Source organism: Cyanistes caeruleus, chromosome Z (assembly GCF_971803275.1).
Source record: "Cyanistes caeruleus chromosome Z, bCyaCae1.hap1.1, whole genome shotgun sequence".
Taxonomy (NCBI): Eukaryota; Metazoa; Chordata; class Aves; order Passeriformes; family Paridae; genus Cyanistes; species Cyanistes caeruleus.
In genome coordinates this window covers 6,687,124-6,705,719 of record NC_141732.1, presented here as the reverse complement: position 1 = coordinate 6,705,719, position 18,596 = coordinate 6,687,124, and the positions used below count along the sequence as shown (strand labels likewise).

Here is an 18,596-nt window from a genome sequence, read left to right as displayed (position 1 = left end):
TCCTGGTGTTGTCCTGAATGTGACCTCATTACCTGATGTACATTACCTGGGAGTATCTCTCACCAGCCCATGGGCATTCCCCAGTTCAGGTCCACAAACCTGTTCACCTCAGCCTATTCTTCGGGCCTCTGACAGGGACTGTCCAGCTCAGCTACACCATGGAAGGGAAGGGAGCCACCCAACACTCTGGATATTCGAGAGTTTTATTGCCAGGCTGGTTGAAATAAAGTTATGAAACAAAGTATCCTCTAACTAATTCTACATCTTCATCATTCTGTACTCCAAGTGACCTCTTCATGCTGACTGCTTGTGACACAGGTATGACCCAGTTCCACGGCATAACAGCTTTTCCTCTCGCAGCTTATAGAGAACTAGGAAAATACATCCATTTCCAGAAAAGAAAGCTCAGAGATACCTCTATTAATAACAATTTATTCCAAGGAAAATAATCCTCCACTATCTAAGTTTTCTAAAATCTATAGCTTTAAGAAGTTGCTCCCTGTTTTCCCTAAATTATAAATGAAGCATTTGAGAAAAAAAACCCCAAAAAATGGAGGTATAAACTAAAAACAGCTAAACGGACAACATCCATACAACATAAACTTCCTATCCAATGAACACCTCCTTAAAAAACTGAATGGATGGCTGACTCTCTGTCCAAACACCATCCATCCCCTTTGAGCTCCTTGTGGCTGGCGCGGCACAAAAGCTTCCTCAGGCGCAAGCCTCTCCTCTCCGGTCTTCCTGCGCTTGCTTGGCTGAGAGGATCAGAGCAGCCAGGCTGGAGGCAGGCCTGAGGTCACAAACGGATGCTGCCCAGAGAAAAAACAAAGAAGAAAGGGAGCCTTACTTTCCAAGATGACAAATTTCTCTTCAGCCTCTGGCGCTCAAGCAGGATTCCTGGGCTAGCAGCAAGACACAGCAAGAGGACCCAGACCACCCTCTGTCCCTGCGCCTTCCTGTGCTGCTCACCTGGCTCAGCCAGGCCCATGTGGCCCACAGTCCCCTTCATCCCTTCCTGCGGCTGTCCTCAGCTCCCAGGGCTTCTTGCCGCTTCCCTTTTGCTTACCTGCAGGAGCTCCTGGGCAGACCAGCGCCTGTCTTGGTCCGCCTGCAGGCAGCAGTGCAGAAAGTCATGCAGGAGAGCCGAGTGGTGCCTGGGGTTTTGCAGTTTTGGGGGCCCATTCCATTCGATCAGTTCAAAAACCTATGAGAAAGGCAAGGAGACAAAGTTCAAGCTGCTCCTTTCCTAGGCACAACAGCTCTCTCCACACACAGCCCCCTTGGGAAGCTGCAGCTTACCCTGAACTTGGGCTCCCTCTGGTAAGGAGCTTCCCCTTCCACCATCTCCAGCCCCGTGATGCCCAGGGACCAGATGTCCACTTTGGGGCCGTAGGCTTCTCCTCTCACCACTTCTGGTGCCATCCAGCTGGGAGTGCCGACGCTGGAGTGGCAGCTGCTGCACTCAGGGCTGAGCCGAGCACAGAGACCAAAGTCAGCTGAAGAGAAAGACAAAGCCTGTCAAAGGCAGTGACCGCTGGCAAACCAGCCACAAGCATTGCCCATTTCAAGCCTGACAAGGCCATGCTCAATCTTTTTCCTGGCTGGAAAAGCTGCGGTGCTCTGGCTGCAGCCGGGGAAATCTGAAACTTCACTTCAGAACTGCCCTCAGCATGCCCCTGCTGGCCAAGCAGCGCTTCTGGGCGACTGGCAGTCACCCCAAAAGCAGCCCCACAGCACATGCTGGCTACGCTGCGCCTGACCGCCCATACCCACCCAATTTGACCGATCCGTCGGTGCCCATAAGAACGTTGCTGCTCTTGATGTCTCTGTGGATGACTCGGTGGGAATGAAGGAAATGCAGTCCTTGCAGGCACTGAGAGAGAAAGGAGGGAGGCAAAGGAAAAAGTTCAGGCCACCAGATTTCATGCCACAAGAAAGGAAAGGGCTCGAGGAGATTGACAGCTTTCTCAGGCAATTTGGGAGCGCAGCATCATGCTGCTGGCTAGAGGAAGAGCTTGCTGCTTCAGCACTCTTACAAGTGTTTTCTGTCTTTTGAAGCAAAGGCATCTGAGCTTCCAAGAGCCCCTCCTGCCTTTGGTAGGAAGCACGGGACCTTTGGCTGTACCTTTGGCTGGACCAGCAGCATGACAATGATTTTATTGTCAGAGCTGCGGCAGCAGAGGAGGAAGCAGCACGATAGACCTGTTGCAGAATCCAGTGCCATCTGGGCTGCAGTGCTATCCTTTGAAGCTCAGCACATCCCTCTAGCTAGAAATTCTGCCAGCAGCGCACTGCCTTGGAGCAGCAAGGGGCTCAGGAGAGACAGACACGCTCCAGGCAAACGCAGAGAGGCAGAGGTGCCAAGAGGAAACAAGTGAAAGCAAGCGAGTGAGCGAGCACGAGCGTCAGAGGACAGACGCCACGTAAGAGTTTGAGAAGAGAGCCTGGACAAGTGCGGGGACAATGGCAAGCAGTTCCCTTCAGATGCTCGCTCTTCTCCTGGTGTCGTGACAGCAGCACCAAAACAAAGGTGTGAGCAAGAAACCTCTGCTCTTCTTCCCCACCGGCTGACAAGGACCATCCTGTGCAGGCCAGGGCCGGCACAGGCGCCATCCCTCACCTCCCGACAGACAGCGCCTATCTGTCCTTCCTCCAGGTACACTGCCCTGAGCACATCGAACAGCGTGCCGCTGTCCATGAACTCCATCGCCAGCCAGAGTTCCTCGTCCACCAGGTAGCTGCAAGAAGAAAAAGCATGGCATGGAGAGAGAGCAACAGGCACAGCTCAGTCACCTGAGGGCCTGAGCCTGGCTTTTGCCACTGCTCTCCAAGCTACATGTGCCGGAAGAGATTCTTGCACACCAAGGGCAGCCTTCTCCCATGTGCTGGACACGACTAGAGAAAGCACAAGCAGCTCTGCTTTCTGCCCCTGAACAAAGGGCTTGCTCATTTCTGCCTTGCACTATCTGAAGGAACGCTGACATGCCAACACCCCAACCTGTCTAAGTAGGTAACAATATTGGGATTCCTGTTGTCCCTCATGGCCACGATTTCATTGACAGCCAGCTCCTCGCAATCCTCCTCTTGCAGTGTCATTTTCTTGATAGCCACCTAAAAGGACATAGAGGACCTCTCACTGGACAAGTCCCTCCTTGCAGCAGATCACAAGGAACATGGAGCGAGTGCTTGTGCAACGACGCAGCCGAGCTCTACCAAACTGCCTTGTTACTAGACAGCAGAGCTTAAGAGAAGCACCAAAGCCTGTCCCAAATTCAGCATTCTTCATGCTGAGCCCAGTCTGTGCTGCAGACGAGCAGCCTCTGCTGCAGAGAGGGAGCGGCCGGCCAAAGCTCCAGCCGCGGTTTCCAGCATCGGGGGAAGCGCTCTGGAGCTGCACAATCCGCCAGGGCTACTGACCCTTTACCTGTTTCCCTGTGCTGGCGTACAGGGGTCTATAAACAGCTCCAAAGCCCCTAGAAAGAGAAGGGCAGCAGAAAAACCCCTTTAGTCCCTGGCACTGAAAGCCAGCCTAAGCAGGAGATCTCCCCACGCTGCCTGCTGCACTCTTTCCAAACAGCCTGGCTGCAGTGTCTCTTCAGCCAAGAGCACATCAGCCCAGCTGCCCTGGGATCTTCAGGGTGTCCAAGAGAACACTCGGGTCCAACATGAAGACCAAGAGCTGCTGCAAATCTCCAAGGCACACGCGCACTTGCTTCTGAAGCAAACGCACTGAAAAGTGGGGCTCTTAAGCCTGTGTGTCTGTGTGTGTGTGTGGGTGTATAAAGTGGACAAGACTAACTTTGGAAACACTGTCTTTGAGAACTATTATCTGGCAGCTCTTGTTTGGCAAGGTGCTCTGCTGTCCCATCAAGCTTGCAGGGCCAGCAGATCCTCCAGCTCCTGCTCCTTGCCACAAGCAAGACACTGCCAGCACCAGGTTGTCTTGGATGATGCCATCTGCTTGCTCTTGACTCGGCAGTCGTGAGAGGTGGCAGGAGGAAAAGCCAGCGCTGGACCGTGTTTGGACTTGGCGCTGGATATGGCAGCAGCGAAAGCCCTGGCCCACGCTGTTGTACAAGGAGCAGACCTTGTCACGCTTACCCTCGCCCAAGTTCTTCAAGGGCCGTGTATTTGCTCCTTGGCTCACCCGGGTTCACAACTCTCCCTGAAAGACAGAAGCAGTGCAAGGCGCCCACTCAGAAGCAGAGACGCCGCTTCCCAGACCATCCAAAATGCAGCCCCACTGCCAGTCGGCAGCTTGAGAGCTCCCTGGGGCTGGCTAAGTGCCAGCCTTGTGCTCAAGCAGAAACAATTGCTGCCTGTGTCTTTGCCGCAGAAGGCAGCTCAGGCAGAGGCAAGCCAATCCCATCTGCCTGAAAGAACAGCAACACTCTAACCTGCCAGAAATCCAGTAGACGTACTCAGTCTCATCAGCCTCTGCTCCTCTCTCGTCTCAGCCGGCTGGGCGGGGCTGCCGGACCCAGTGCCGGCAGCTGCGGGAGCCTTTTGGGGCCGTGGAGGGACAGCAGCTGGGGGCTTGATGTGCTCTTGCTCCTCTTCAGCCTCTTCCTCAACAAGAGAGGGAGCCAGAGTAGGTGCCGACCCTGCCGTTGAGCCCTGCAGACAGACAGCAGTGAGACACACTGGCAGCAGCCAATCCTTCAGGAGATGCTTGCTCTTCAGCTGCCGAAGCACCTGGACTAAGGAGAAATCCTAGACTTTGATACAAGTGGCATTCTGAGCCATCCAAACCCTATGGAGATGGCTGAATTGGGTGCTCCTCCATCTTGCCATGCATTTCATCTTGCACCCCGGCTACAACCAGCAAGACACCTTTTGGGCTGCCACACTTGGCTTTCCTCTCTTGAAAGGCTCTTCACCAGAAAATTAGGAAAGAGCCAGTGCTGCCTTTGCTTCCGCTGACACCAACAGGCAGCTGGGCTTTCCTTCAGCCTCCCCGCCTGCCGCTCTCCACTCCAGTGCAACAGGCCAAGCTCACAGCTTGCTGCACAATTCTTACACGCCAGCAAGGTCAGAGGCTCCTTTGCCACTCACTCACCAAAGGACACGCTTGTCTCCATCCACGGGTGAAGTGACCTGCAGCCAGCAAGGGGAAAGGAAGCAGAGGCCCTCAGAGAAGTGCCTGTGCTGGCGACTCCCACAAGACAAGTCAGTCCCAACAGAGAGCATTTCCCTTCCCCAACATCCCTCCCATCTGAGGGGACCAAGACCTCTGTCCCACAGCAAGCAAGCAAGCAAGCAAGCAAGCAAATAACAAGGATTCTGTACTAGGCTCTGTCTACATTTGGGCCTCTTTTGCCAGGAGAGAAATAGAAAGAGAGGCATGGAAATGCCAGTTGTTCATTAACAGCCAGAGCTTCTGTTCTGCCCAGAAGCACAAGCAGCTTTTCACATCAATTGCATGCAGGGATTCCCATGCATTGGCTGAAGACACTAGCCCAGCCAAGCGGCCCCGAAGGGCCCCTCAGCTGTGGCAGCCCTCTGCTCGAGCAGCCCGGGAACAGCTCCCGGCTTCAGCAGCAAAGCCTAACTGGCTTTGGAGTTTGCGCTTGGTGGCCAAGGCAATCGCTCTCTTTGGCACACCAGAAAGGCTCAAGCCACGCAGCCAAGGCTTCTCACGGCAGGAGTTGGAGCAAATGACTCTTTCCCTCAGCCCTGGAGAGAATCCTGGAGATTTTACAGGTACTACTGAGCATCTCTCCTTCGAGTTTGCAATTTGCAGCTTGAAGCAGCAAGCTGAGGAAATGACAGACTGCGCTGCCACGTGCTCTCCCGTGGAGAGAGCACGGCTGCAGCAGGTTCCAATGCAAATACTCTCCACCCTGCAGCGAGTACAGACACCCCCTTTGCAGCCGATGCCCCTGGCAGGAGCTTTAGCAAAGGAAAGCTGGCGTCTTCATGGCAATTTTGTTGCCAGATATACCAGCTCCCTCCATGGGCATAAGGAACAGAGTGAAGCACAAGGCAAGGAGATGTTCCCCCCAGGAGTGAGCTTTCCTTACGTGTCAGGTGATCCAGGAAGTAGCCAGAATATGCCATGGAGAAAACAGTGCAAACCACGGCACAGACTTTCTTGATCATTTTAGCAGTGCTGTGCGGGTTTGCACAATGCGCAATGCCACCCAAGGGAAATAGCAAGACTCCTCGCGGGGTGCAGGCCGTCTGCTGAGAACTCCTTGCTCACAAGGGTCCTCCTGCAGCGAGCCAGCGAGCGCAAGAGCTGCCCTGGAACAACGGGGCCTTGCGCGTACCAGGACAACGGCACGCTGACAGCACTGTGATGTGGCAGCGCTCCCTTGACCTCACAATAGCAGCCGCTCTGGCTTTGCTGCCGTCGTTGTGCCCGGCAACCCAATCTCGTGTCCAGCCGAGGCAAAAGAGGAGCCTGGGAAATTGCCCTCAGTCATAAAGCAGCCAAAGAAATCCTTACAGGGCGTGCTGCAGTGCTCCACGCTTGCCAGGGGAGCTCAGCAAATGCAGCCATCCTGCAGCTCCCTAGCCCAAGGAGAGGCCTGGGAAGGAAGAAGGATGTCAAGAAAGCAAAGCAAACCCCACTTCTGGGCCCCAAGGCTATGACTGAGAGCAAGTGTACTTCTTCTGGCTGGCCTCTTAGTTGCTTCTCAAAAGCCGAACTTTTGCTCTGAGAATTAAACCTTCTGATCTTGTTTTCATAGTTTTTAGACACTTTCTGAGGATAGTAACTATAAACATAGATGTTTATACATTCCATTAAAGATATGTCTTTTAATACATATTTCTCATGACCAGTGTGGTTGGGAAGGTAGTAACCTGACTATCCAATCCCTGGTCATTGTTGAGGATCTCTGAGTACTGAAACAACAGAATAAATCTCTCTTTTTCTATCACACATTGAGCTGTGTTTGTGTGAATCATTTTGTGTCCAACAGCGACACCTAACTTCTTCCATGATGCATGGGGGACAAAAGAAGCAAAGCAAATGAATTTCCAGCAGTATTGCAGTGTGCAGCTGCTTCTTGAGCACGTAGGTGCCTGCTGAACTTTGCTGTGACTTTGCTGGGAGCCTGAGCTCCCTTTGTGGCGGGGAGGTGTTGGCTTATCTCCTGACGCCAAGCTCCTCTCCTCGCTCGTGCCGTTTCTCTGGCAAATGAAGGCCAGAGAACACCCAGAGGAGCTGTCGGCTGATTCTCGGGCCGCCTCAGTTTTGTTGTGTTGGAGCTCGGGTAGCAGCCACTGCTCTGCAATGCCACGCAGATGTGGAGCCCAAAGAAGGCCCCTTTTGAACCCACTCTCACAGACGTTTGCCCAGACTCCATGCTCCCTGCATGATTCCTTGCAGACATTTGGATGGCCACAGCCCAAAGAAAAGGAGACGCCATCATTCCCTTCTCTGGCAAAGGCCCAAGTTAAACACAGGAGGCAGCTTGATGGAGTGGCTGGGAGAGGGTGGGAAAAGGGAACGCAATGCAAGTGCTCTGGAAATCAACTCTGCTCCCGGTGGAATGATGATCCTAGGCTTAGCTTACTTTCCTGCTGACTCAGCCCAGACACATGCCCTGCTGGTGGACAGCACAGTGTGTTGGAGGAGCTTTCCACTGGGCTCTTCACACTTGGCATGCTGAGGGTGGCATTTGAAACTTCCAACAATTGCTGAATGGCTCGGCTCTACCCTGCAGTTCTATTGCTGCAAATCTGCAGTAGTTAGCCAGGAGAGTTGCCTCCATATGAAAGCATCTCTTTGGCCCCAGTTTCTAGGTGCTGTGCTGACCGAGAGATGGGACTCTAAAGGAGGACAGCAAAAAGTAACCTAAGCAGGAAGCTTTGGCCAAAAGAAATGCAAAGCCGAGCAAGAAGAAGTCTGAGGTTGATTGGAAGTGCAAGGAGAAAAGAGGTTGAAGCGGTTTCTTGAAGTCCTTGAAGTCACTGAAGTCATCTCTTGATTTCAAGGTTCAGATGATGTCCCATTGCAGCCTCAAGCAGTGATAGCCCTAAGTAGTGAGAGCCCCAAGCAAAAAATTTTCCACCCCTTACAGAATCATTTGTGTTCCAAAATCACATGGTTTTAAACAACTTGATACTTTGAAAGCTTGTACCTAGACACAGCACATGCTGTACTTTTCCCAGCTCTTCCCTTCCCATCCACGGGTGCCTATGCCATGGGCTGTAGCTCTGCAAGGCCAGAACAGAAGCTCAAGTGTGCTCTCTGTTGCGTCCCTCATTTGTTTTCCCATACCCAGGCAGCTCACATCAAGCAGCTGTAGGGCTGTAGGGCTGAGGGAAGGAAGAAGGACACCTCACCACGGAGAGGCGCGTGCAGGGCCCCAGACCCCCTTGAGTAGAGCGCTTTGGTGCCCCAGAGGTTTACAGGAGGGAATCCTTAGGAAGCCTTAGTGCCATTTCAGCCCTCCTTTCCTCTCCCATGTCAAGTGATGGCCTGGAGCGGGGGACAAGCAGGGCCTGCTCCCTCCTGCTGCCCCGCTGTCAGCTGCAGCTGGCCCTGGGGGACGACAGGGCACGGGGGACAACATCTCTACAGGGCAGGTGGGCTGGGCTGGGGCAGGGCCCCAGTGTGAAGGGGAGAGCCTTGGGCCTCTGGCAAGCAGCGCAAAGCCACGAAGCCCACAGCCTGGCCAGAGTGCACAGCTCCGAAGGCACTGTCTGCATGGTGTGGCAAGGAAAGGAACCTAGCAGGGCTCTGGAGGCTTTTGGGCTTTTACTGCCAGTCTTGCTGAAACCCAGGGCTGAAACAGAGCCTCTTCTGGCTACTTCATCATATTCACCTTCATCATTCTCTCCTCTGGGTGGCCTGTTCAGGCTGACAGCTCGTAGCACGTGCATGCTCCGCTTCTACTGAGTCCCAGCTTTTGCTTTGATAGCTTCATTCTTACTATGACAATTCTCTCTTTTCTCCTAAAAGGCTACTCCTGAGCTTCCCTACAACAATACTCTACTCTGAGCTAAACATTAATGAAGCTTGCTATGCTCTAGTGTCCTAACTAAAAGCGGCTAAGTTAAGAAAATGACAAAACATTAAATTTTCCTCTGCGTGGCTCAGCTCCTCATAAAGTGCAGGGGATGGCTGACTCTCTGCCTAAACACCATCCATCACTAGCGGCCAGACAATGAGAGGTGGCGGTGGGCACGAGGGGACACTGCCGGCCAATGAGAGATGCTCGGGGCAGAGCTGAAGCCGAGGGGCAGTTACGGTGTGAAAAGGGGCGGAGTCACATGGGGCAAGTCAAGGGAAAGGGGGCGTGGTGAGCGTTGTCCCCTGCAGGACTGTGACTGGAGGGGACACTCGGTGCCCCCTGATGGCCCTCATGTGTCACCTGCAGGGCAGTAAACTTATGCTCTAACACCACCCTGACAACCAGGCCATGGCGCTGAGAGCCACATCCAGTCACAAGAAACCAAGGTCGAAATCTTGGTCGAGTTTCTTTTCTTTAAGGGCAGTTGTGAACGGCCTGCTCTGTTTACCAGCTGAAAACTCTTATTTCTGTCTTAAACTTAACCCAAAATGGGTTAATTGTCACTTGTGCTTATGGACCATTGATTTCTTTGCACCCTTTATGCTGAGTCCCTGGTGTTTATTTCCTCTGTGGTTTCAGCCTGCCTCAGTATCTCCTACAAGTAGGGATAACATGGTTTTGGGGATCCCAGGCAGAGGGGTGAGGTGTTAATGGCCTGGGGGTCCTGATGAGCCCACTCCACTCACAAGGGTTGTGTCATTACCATGGGGATCCCATGGAGAGGGGGTGCAATCACTACAGGAGGGACTCAGAATTTGGGGAGGTTAATGCTCCTGAGTATCCTGATGTCCTGTGTCCCCAGTGGCCTGACCCCCAACCTGGGGTTGCCACAGTTCTGGGAGTCCTACTGAGCTCAAGCTCCCCTCAGGAATAAGTGTCCCAGAACTGTGGGTGCTGCAAAGTTCAGGAGACAAATAAGAAAAGACAGGATCCTGGTTGTGGGGATCCCACAGCCATCCCAAGTGTCCCAGAGGTCCTGCCAAACCCTTCATGCCCAGGAAAGAGGATCCCATGGGGGTCCCAGGGTGTAAAAGACAGTCTGAAGGTTCTCTCATCTGTGTCACAACCATCTCAAGGACAGAGATGAAGACCCTGAATATCACAAGATATTTGGTTTAGGGGTTTGGGCCTAGCTGAGGTGGATGTTTGCTAAGTGATTGTTTGCAGGTGGTTGCACGGTACAGTGCCCTCGTTCCTGCTGGTGAACAAAGGCTTGCAAGACGTGGTTTGCTCTCTACCCTACCCCCGCCCCCTGCACAATGGAATTCATCACAGTGATCATCAATCTCCTCTGGTTTTGGCCCTATGCCCCTTGCTTTGTAATATCTATAAAATTACACCCCAAACTTACCTTCCTTTGAGATCTCCCCAATGGACAGAAGACCCTGCGTTGATGGATGGCTGAGTGGACCTCGACGTTGGTAGCTATAATCCCCTTACTCTCTTTTCCTTCTGCTTTGCTTTCTCCTCTTTCCCTCTATCACATATTAGTGCTGATGAGCACTCAATAAAGTGTGTTTTGCTGTTTAAGTCCCTGGTTTCCTGATAATCTTTTGTACTCTAAGATCAAATCAGAGAACCACATCAGGAATCCCATCTTGGGGATCGTGACACCCTGGCAGTAAATTCTTGGATATCATGAGTGTGATAAATGGAAATGATTCATGCTAACTAAATTGTAACTATTTAGAAAGTTATTATTAGTAGCAATCAAGGGAATTAGTGTTACAAGGCAGATGTACCCCTTTACAGGTGTTATATGTTAAAATTAAGGTACAGGATGTAGTTTTGAGCTAAGTAATGTCTCAAGACAAAATTGACCTTGAGATGGACAAGGTTGGAATGCCTTTAGGCATGAAGCCTGAAATTATGAAATGTAAGACTAATTAGTGGAAGAAAATGCTTACTTCCATAACACAACGCTGAGTGTGCACACGCAACCTGTAAGGCCATCCAGAGGACAATGAGGATGAGTGTAAGCCTTCATCCAAAAGCCCCCCAAAAGAAGACTGAAGAACCCTAGCAACAAGTGAGGCATGCGCCGTGAAGAATAGTGATGGAAAATTAGAGAATCGGAAATAGGATGAGATTTGCAGGAAACAATAAGGGATATGTATAAGCATACAGTATATAAGTTTAGTTTGAATTGCTTTGTTTTGTACGTGAGGTAGGGCGGGAAACCCTCTCCATACCCCAGTCGGTTTTGCTTATGCTTTAATCATACTTAATTACTGGCAAGCTATATTCATATATATGTGTATGTGTATATATATATATACATATATATGTGTGTGTGTGTGTGTGTGTGTGTGTGTGTGTATATATATATGTGTATATATATATATATATATATATACACATATATATATGTTGTAGTGCATCTAAAAATCTTGGTACCTCCCAAGGGTAAAACTCACCTCTGGTTTATGTAATGTTTTCCTACCTGAAAACCTTCTTTCCCTTTCCCCTTCCCATTGGCTGTGACCTCCCTGCATCCCCTGATTACCCCTGCCCCCTGGTATGAGACACCCACAGCATTTTGCTCTCTCTCTTGCCCCGGATGGACGACAGACAATAAACCCGGGATTAATCCAGCAAGTTTGAGCCTCCTGTGTCTAGATACTTTGAGTCTGTGTTGTATCCACTCCAGGACCTCCTCCTCCGCCTGTGCCCTGAGATGAGCAGGCTCTCACCACAGGGGATGGGACAGAGGGGTCCCATCGGGGAGAAGGATTGCAACAGAGTGGCGCCCGGCCGAGGGCAAACAAGCCCACCTTCAAAGGCTTATCCGAGCCAGGGTGAGCCGCTCTTTGGAGACTTTGGATGCAGTTTAAAAAATACAGCGAAAAAAGCTTCCAAAAAGGAGTCAAAAATCCTCCAGCACCAGGGGACCGATTCCAGTGCAACGAGTATCTTTCCACCTCCAGAAAACGACAGAATAAGGTAAGATTGAACTCCGACACTGGGCTGGGAGGGCTGGAGAGTGAAACAGACCCCGGGGGACTGTGTTCCGTGTAACTCCTTCCCAGCGGCAGCAGCCCCGAGCGTGTGGGGTTCACCCAGCTGTGGGCAGAGACGGAGCAGGGGTGGGAGAGGGAATCCTCCCTGCTGCCTGTACAGTGTGAGTTTAATTGTAATCCTTTTGGTGCAACTTTGTTTTCTGTGGTAGGGAAAATAGACAGATTGTGTGCAGAGCTGCTGTGACCTCCAAAATGGGATCCCGGCTCTCCACACAAGAAAGGAGTCATACACAACAAATACAGAATTTTTTAAAAACCACAAATGTAAAAATTTCAAAACATAAGATAAAACAGTTTGTATCATATTTGACTCAGCAAAGTGAACAGATCGAATTGTTTAAATTGGATTCAGTAACTGCCTGGGATAAAATTGGAAACTTATTACCCTTAAAAATAGAAGGAGGAGACAAATCGGCCCTGAAATTCCTCCCGGTTTTTCTTTTAATTTGAAAAGAATTAGTTAACAGAGAAATAAAAACGGAAGACAAACAAGCACCACAGTATCCACCTAACTTCCCTAACTTTTCCCCCAAAACCTCTGCTCCCCCAATGAAAAAGATACCTGAGACAAACAATACAAGTTCTAGTCCGGTGTGTCTCTCTCAGTCACCCAGTCCTGCCTCACAAGCCATCAAGGCTCCCTCCCTATACCCTGTCAGTGTTACAGAAAATGTATCTTCCTATCCCCACATGGCTGAGAGCCAAAATGGCATGCACCATAAATGGTGATGTTACCCGGCCACATGGTGAATCCCCCGGTGTATCCCCTTTCTCCTAAGTGATCCCTTCCACCCACCGGTTCCCGCCCCTAACCCTTATCAAAATCCTTTTGTTCCCCCTGACATTCCACCCTGCTCCACCCCCCAGCCCTGCTTGTCCCCACCCTATGACCCTGTCCCCCGAGGCTGTAACCCTATCCCCTATTCCTCCGGCCCCTGTCCCTTGGGGAGGAGGAGCGGGGAGGGAGAGAGTTACACCCTTTGCTTCTGCAGAGGGGCAGGGGGACGGGTGTCCCGTCCCTGCCCCCCGGGACGGGGGTGCGAGCCTTCAGGGCATGGCGGGGGGGGGTGCAGGCCCCCGCCCGGCTCCTGCGGGGGAAGAGCTCTGTCTCTCCACAGGTGTGGGGAAGGAACGGGCACCCCGGAGCCCGGCGTGGGCGGGGGCAGGCTGATGAGCCCAGGGAATGCCAGCCCTGGAGAAGATGAAGTTATGCTAATAGCAGCTCCTGTAGTATACAGTAACAGCAGAAGAGCAATGCGATTACAACATCAGCCTTTCAATTACCAAGTAATCAAAGATATTTGTAAAATTAAAAATTATTTTGGTCGTGATAGTGAAGTCTTGAGAGGAATATAAGAACTACATTGAAATCACAGGATTTAATTCCTGCAGATATTAAAGATTTATTTTGGTGTTTGCTAACTCCCTCTGAATATGATCTTTGGGAAAGCTTATGGAAAAGATCGTTAACAAAACTCCTAGCTGAACTCAAACAAAGTAATCAAAATGCACATGATACAGAGAACAATGAAATCACTTTAGAACATTTATGTGGGGAAGGAAATTGGATTAATCCTGCTGATCAAGTGAGAATATTAACAAAGTTTGTTGCAGATAAAGTTTGTGATGTGGCTGAAGACATTTTTAACCAATTACCAACAGTTGATATTCAAGTCAGTTATATTAATATTAACCAGCTCCCATGTGAGAGTTTCTTACAGTTTGTAGATCGTCTGAGGCTACAGATACAGAGACAAGTTAAAGAACCAGTGGCCCAGATGGAACTGCTTAAAGAAATGGCCCAAAGAAATGCCAACGAGGCTTGTCGTAGAGTAATTCTGAGTCTTCCTATCAACCCTCCACCCACCATAGCAGATATGATTGAAGCGTGTGCCCAGAAAGCAGACTTGTACAGTGTACATGACAAGAAACCAGGCAACCCAAGGACAATGGCAGCAGTGACACCAGGAATGAACAAGCGACAGATGTCACCAGGACAGCTGCAGCACATCGTCTGTTTCCAGTGCAAGAGGCCAGGTCATTTTGCAAGGAACTGTCCTCAAACCCAGAAACAAGGGAAACAGCAAAAAGAAGTTATAGAAAATCAACCAAAAAAATTAAAGTCTCAGCGCTTTTCTGTCAAGCGCAGAGACATAAAAATGACAGACCTGAAGCAGAAAAAACACTCTATTTTAATGGAAAAAGGGGAGGAAAGGGAGCGGGGTGGGAGACTGCAGAAATATAATTGTGAGGAACGTTTGCCTAATAAGGTCTGGCAACCGCAAAAGTGATTCAGACTTGTAACTTCTAAAGCTTTTTGTTTCAGATCTGATCGTTGGACTGTCATTGGAGTAGATTTGCAGGATAATTCACAAGATCTGGCTGGACTGGATAGTAGGTATTTTGTTATTGGAGACACAGCACACACACCAATAGAGATTGAGGTGGCTCCCATGACAATTAAGGGAGACCTAACACACCTCATTCTCTTAGCTAGGTGCCCCCAACCACCTTTCTATGTAGACAAAGGGCAGGTAATAGCCCAGGTAATCCCTGTTCCAACAGAAGTCCCAGTAGATGACAAAGCATAAGGAGTCTACTGGGCAGAAGTAATGGGTGAAGACTAGCCCATTATTGGGTGTAATTTAACACATAAATCAGAACATCTCCATGTAGAAGGGTTAATTGATACTGGGGCAGATGTGACCATCATACCAGAGAAGGTGTGGCCCTCACATTGGGAGCTGCAAGCCGTGGCAGGAAAAATACAGGGTGTTGGAGGGATGAAACTGGCTAAAGATACTGGCTAGAGATACCGTTCAGATTGAAGGCCCGGACAGTAGGATAGCTAGTGTCCAACCTTTTGTTATTGACTACAAGTGCTCCTTGTGGGGGAGAGACACCAGGTCCCAGTGGGGAGTGAAATTAACAATTCCTGAGACACCTCAGGATTTTCCATAGAGGCCACTGTAGAGCATCCTGTCCAAAAGCTATCTTGGCTAGATAATAATCCAATTTGGGTGAATCAGTGGCCTCTCAGCAAACAAAAACTCAGGGCGCTAGAAAAATTGGTGGAAGAAGAATTGGCCAAAGGACACATAGTAGAAACAACAAGCCCTTGGAATTCCCTGGAGTTTGTAATAAAAAAGCCAGGGAAGGATAAATGGTGCCTCCTTCAAGATTTGAGAGAAATAAACAAAAAAATAGAGGACATGGAGTCTCTTCAACCAGGTATGCCATCCCTGACTATGTTACCACAAAATTGGCTACTAGCAGTGCTGGATATTAAAGACTGTTTTTTTCAAATTCCCCTGCTGATGCACCAAGGTTTGCCTTTTCCATTCCTACAATTGACCGAGAAGCCCCAGTGAAATGGTACCACTTGACAGTATTACCTCAGGGAATGAAAGCAAGCCCCTTCATCTGCCAGTGGTATGTGGAGTCATTGCTGTCCTCAGTGAGTGCTGAAAAAAGAGATGCCATTATTTTGCATTATATGGATGATATTTTAGTATGCTTTCCCAATAAGAACATACTTAAAGACACCCTTGACCTAGTGGTTAAAGTTTTAACCTCTGCTGGATTCCAATTGCAGGAAGACAAAGTTCAAAGGATGCCACCTTGGAAATACCTGGGCCTGGAAATTACTGCACAGACTGTTGTTCCACAAAAATTGGAAATTGTTGGTAATCCTAAAACTCTAGCAGATCTCCACTCCCTATGCGGGTCACTAAACTGGGTCAGGCAATGGCTAGGTCTCACAAATGAAGACCTGAGCTCCCTACTCAATTTATTAAAAGGGGAGAGAGAGTTACTGTCTCCCAGGGACCTGACTCCAGAAGCAAAAACTGTAATTGAAAAGGCACAAAAAGCCTTGACAGAAAGACAGGCACACCGCTTCAAACATGAGCTGCCTTTCAAATTTATTGTCCTGGGGAAATTGCCACACCTACATGGGTTAATATTCCAATGGGCTGAAGGGCAGAGAGACCCACTCTTAATAATAGAATGGGTTTTCCTCTCCCATCAAAGACCCAAAACTATCACCAAGCCACAAGAACTGATGGCTCAGCTGATTCAAAAGGCCAGGGTAAGGCTGCGGGAACTGGCAGGTTGTGACTTTATGTGTATTCACCTCCAAGTCAAGCTCTCTGGAGAAGGCAAAAACTCCCCTGAGAGACTGACCAAAGAGATGTTTGAGCATCTGCTGCAGAGCAATGCTAACCTCCAGTTAGCTCTGGACAGCTATAGTGGGCAAATTCTGGTCCATGCACCATCACACAAATTGTTTCATGAGGAATTCCACCTTATTCCTTGTGAGAAAAGGAGCCGAAGGGCACTCAAAGCGCTCACAGTGTTCACTGATGCATCTGGGACATCTTACAAGTCGGTGATGACTTGGAGAAATCCACAGACTCAGCTTTGGGAAGCTGATGTTGAGTTTGTAGAGGGGTCACCCCAGATAGCTGAACTGGCTGCAGTCGTGAGAGCCTTTGAGAAGTTTTCAGAACCAATTAATTTGGTTACTGACTCAGCCTATGTAGCAGGAGTGGTGTCCAGAGTGGAACAGGCAGTTCTCGAGGACATTGAGAATGAGCATCTCTTTAGATTGGTTTCAAAACTGATTTATTTAATTTCAAATCTAGAACAACTTTTCTATGTGATGCATATAAGGTCGCATACCCCATTGCCAGGTGAAATCGCTGAGGGAAACTGAGAGGCTGATTCCCTTGCTGCCCCAGCTGAAAAGATACGTCTCCCAGATGTGTTCCAACAGGCAAAGTTAAGTCAACAGCAATACCATCAAAATGTGCCAGGACTGATTCGTCAGTTCCAGCTGACACAGGGTCAAGCTAAAGCCACTGTGGCTACCTGTCCCAATTGTCAGCTCCAGGCAGTGCCATCATTAGGCCTGGGGGTTAATCCCCGAGGAATAGAAAGCTGTGAAGTGTGGCAAACAGATATCACTCACATTCCCAGTTTTGGTCGCCTTAAGTATGTACACGTGAGCATTGACACATACTCAGGAGCGGTGTATGCCTCTGCTCATGCAGGAGAAGAATCTGTGCATGCTAAACAACACTTAGTACAGGCCTTTTCTGTATTGGGAATCCCTAAAGAAATTAAAACAGATAATGGCCCAGCGTATAAATCCAAGGAGTTCCTGGAATTTGTCCAGCAGTGGGGAGTGGAACATAAAACTGGCATCCCCCACTCCCCCACAGGTCAAGCTGTAATCGAGCGTACACACCAGACACTCAAACAAGTCCTAGCCAGGCAAGGTAGTGAGGCAGTGTGGATGTCTCCACAACAGAAACTCTGTAAAGCTCTATTTACTATTAACTTCCTAAACTGCTCATTTGAAAACATGAATCCTCCTGTGACTCGGCATTTTAACAGTGGTGATCAGTTTAAATTGTCACAGCATCCACCAGTTTTAATCAGGGACCCTGAAACTTGGCAAACCAAGGGTCCCTATGAACTTGTCACCTGGGGGCGTGGCTACGCGTGTGTATCCACCCCCACAGGCCCCCGATGGATTCCTCAGAAATGGGTAAAACCTTTTGTTCCAAAGAATCCAGCACCAGCAAGAAGAGAAGAGAAGCAAGTGGCTGTTGCTTCCAAGAGAAGATGCCTCTGGAGAGAGCAAGAAGAAACCTTTCTAGCCTCTGACCTGCATACTTTGGCGGTGAATATGTTTTAAAAAATGTCTGTTTCCTTTTTTTTAGAAATAACCTACCTCTTACTTGTTATGAATGCACTAGAGAGAGATGTATAATGAAAGGTTTTATTAATTACAGCAAGCAAGCAATAAGCAAAAGTCGGTGCCAGGCGACAGGGAGAAGAAAAAAATTTCTTCTCCACGAAACTGCCGCAGCTTCCCGCTTCCGTGTTTCTCCTTTTATTTGTCTCGACTTCCGGGTTACGTGTCCTTTCTCCGGCATCTCTGCGCATGCGTCTCTAGTTATTAGAGGGTCGTTTTCTGCTCTCTGGTGGTCATAGGATGAAGGCTCCAAGTCTTCCTCAATCTTACTCTGCTGACCTTTTCTCACTGTTTTCCCTTTAAGGCTTATCTTGTCCTAGCATTCCAGGACTCTCTGCTAGGCTGTTAATTATTATGCAAGCCTCAGCGATTTAGCAGCCTTCAACTTCTTCCCGATTTTACACACAAAGCACAGTTTTGCAAAGCATCATATCATATCTATATATTTAGGTGAACAAAAGAGTTTCTGTCTATTACAACACTCAAATCGATGATGAACCTTAACCCTGCTGTCATCCTACTCACACTGAGCAGCCTGACAGCGGCCTGGATTGTCCCACAGACACGCCAGAACATCTGGGTGACCCTGGCACAAACACTCCAGAAAGAAAACATATGTCTATCTACCGCAGCAGCAAAAAATCCTATGTCTACTTGCCTGGTAGGAATCTCTTTGCAGCATGATGAATTTACACATAGCTTTAATGCACTGACTCCTGAACCAGGTAATAAACTACACCACACTCAAATAGAAGCAGAGTTAAAAAACCCCATTGAAGA

The 18,596-nt window shown here is 49.5% G+C and overlaps 1 protein-coding gene across 1 annotated transcript; it reads right to left on the bottom strand.

Moving 5' to 3' along the window:
• Positions 1–412: 412 nt before the first annotated feature.
• On the bottom strand, positions 413–6,239 carry LOC147648046 (serine/threonine-protein kinase PAK 1-like). The gene is made up of 11 exons (XM_086867811.1): positions 6,027–6,239; positions 5,063–5,100; positions 4,401–4,620; positions 4,105–4,168; positions 3,428–3,476; positions 3,002–3,114; positions 2,624–2,741; positions 1,777–1,876; positions 1,303–1,499; positions 973–1,207; positions 413–812 (listed from the first exon to the last, which is right to left on the bottom strand). The coding sequence occupies exons 1-10, from the start codon at positions 6,103–6,105 to the stop codon at positions 1,031–1,033; spliced, it is 1,155 nt and encodes a 384-aa protein (XP_086723937.1). The 5' UTR covers positions 6,106–6,239; the 3' UTR covers positions 413–812; positions 973–1,030.
• Between the last annotated feature and the right edge of the window lie 12,357 nt (positions 6,240–18,596).

Bases quoted from the DNA above. Each gene is read 5' to 3' on its own strand.
- LOC147648046 (XM_086867811.1), bottom strand. From the start codon at position 6,105: ATGATCAAGAAAGTCTGTGCCGTGGTTTGCACTGTTTTCTCCATGGCA. The intron at 1,877-2,623 runs GTGAGGGATGGC...TTTCTCTCTCAG, and splicing joins TAGGCGCTGTCTGTCGGGAG to TGCCTGCAAGGACTGCATTT. The intron at 1,208-1,302 runs GTAAGCTGCAGC...CCTTTCTCATAG, and splicing joins AGAGGGAGCCCAAGTTCAGG to GTTTTTGAACTGATCGAATG.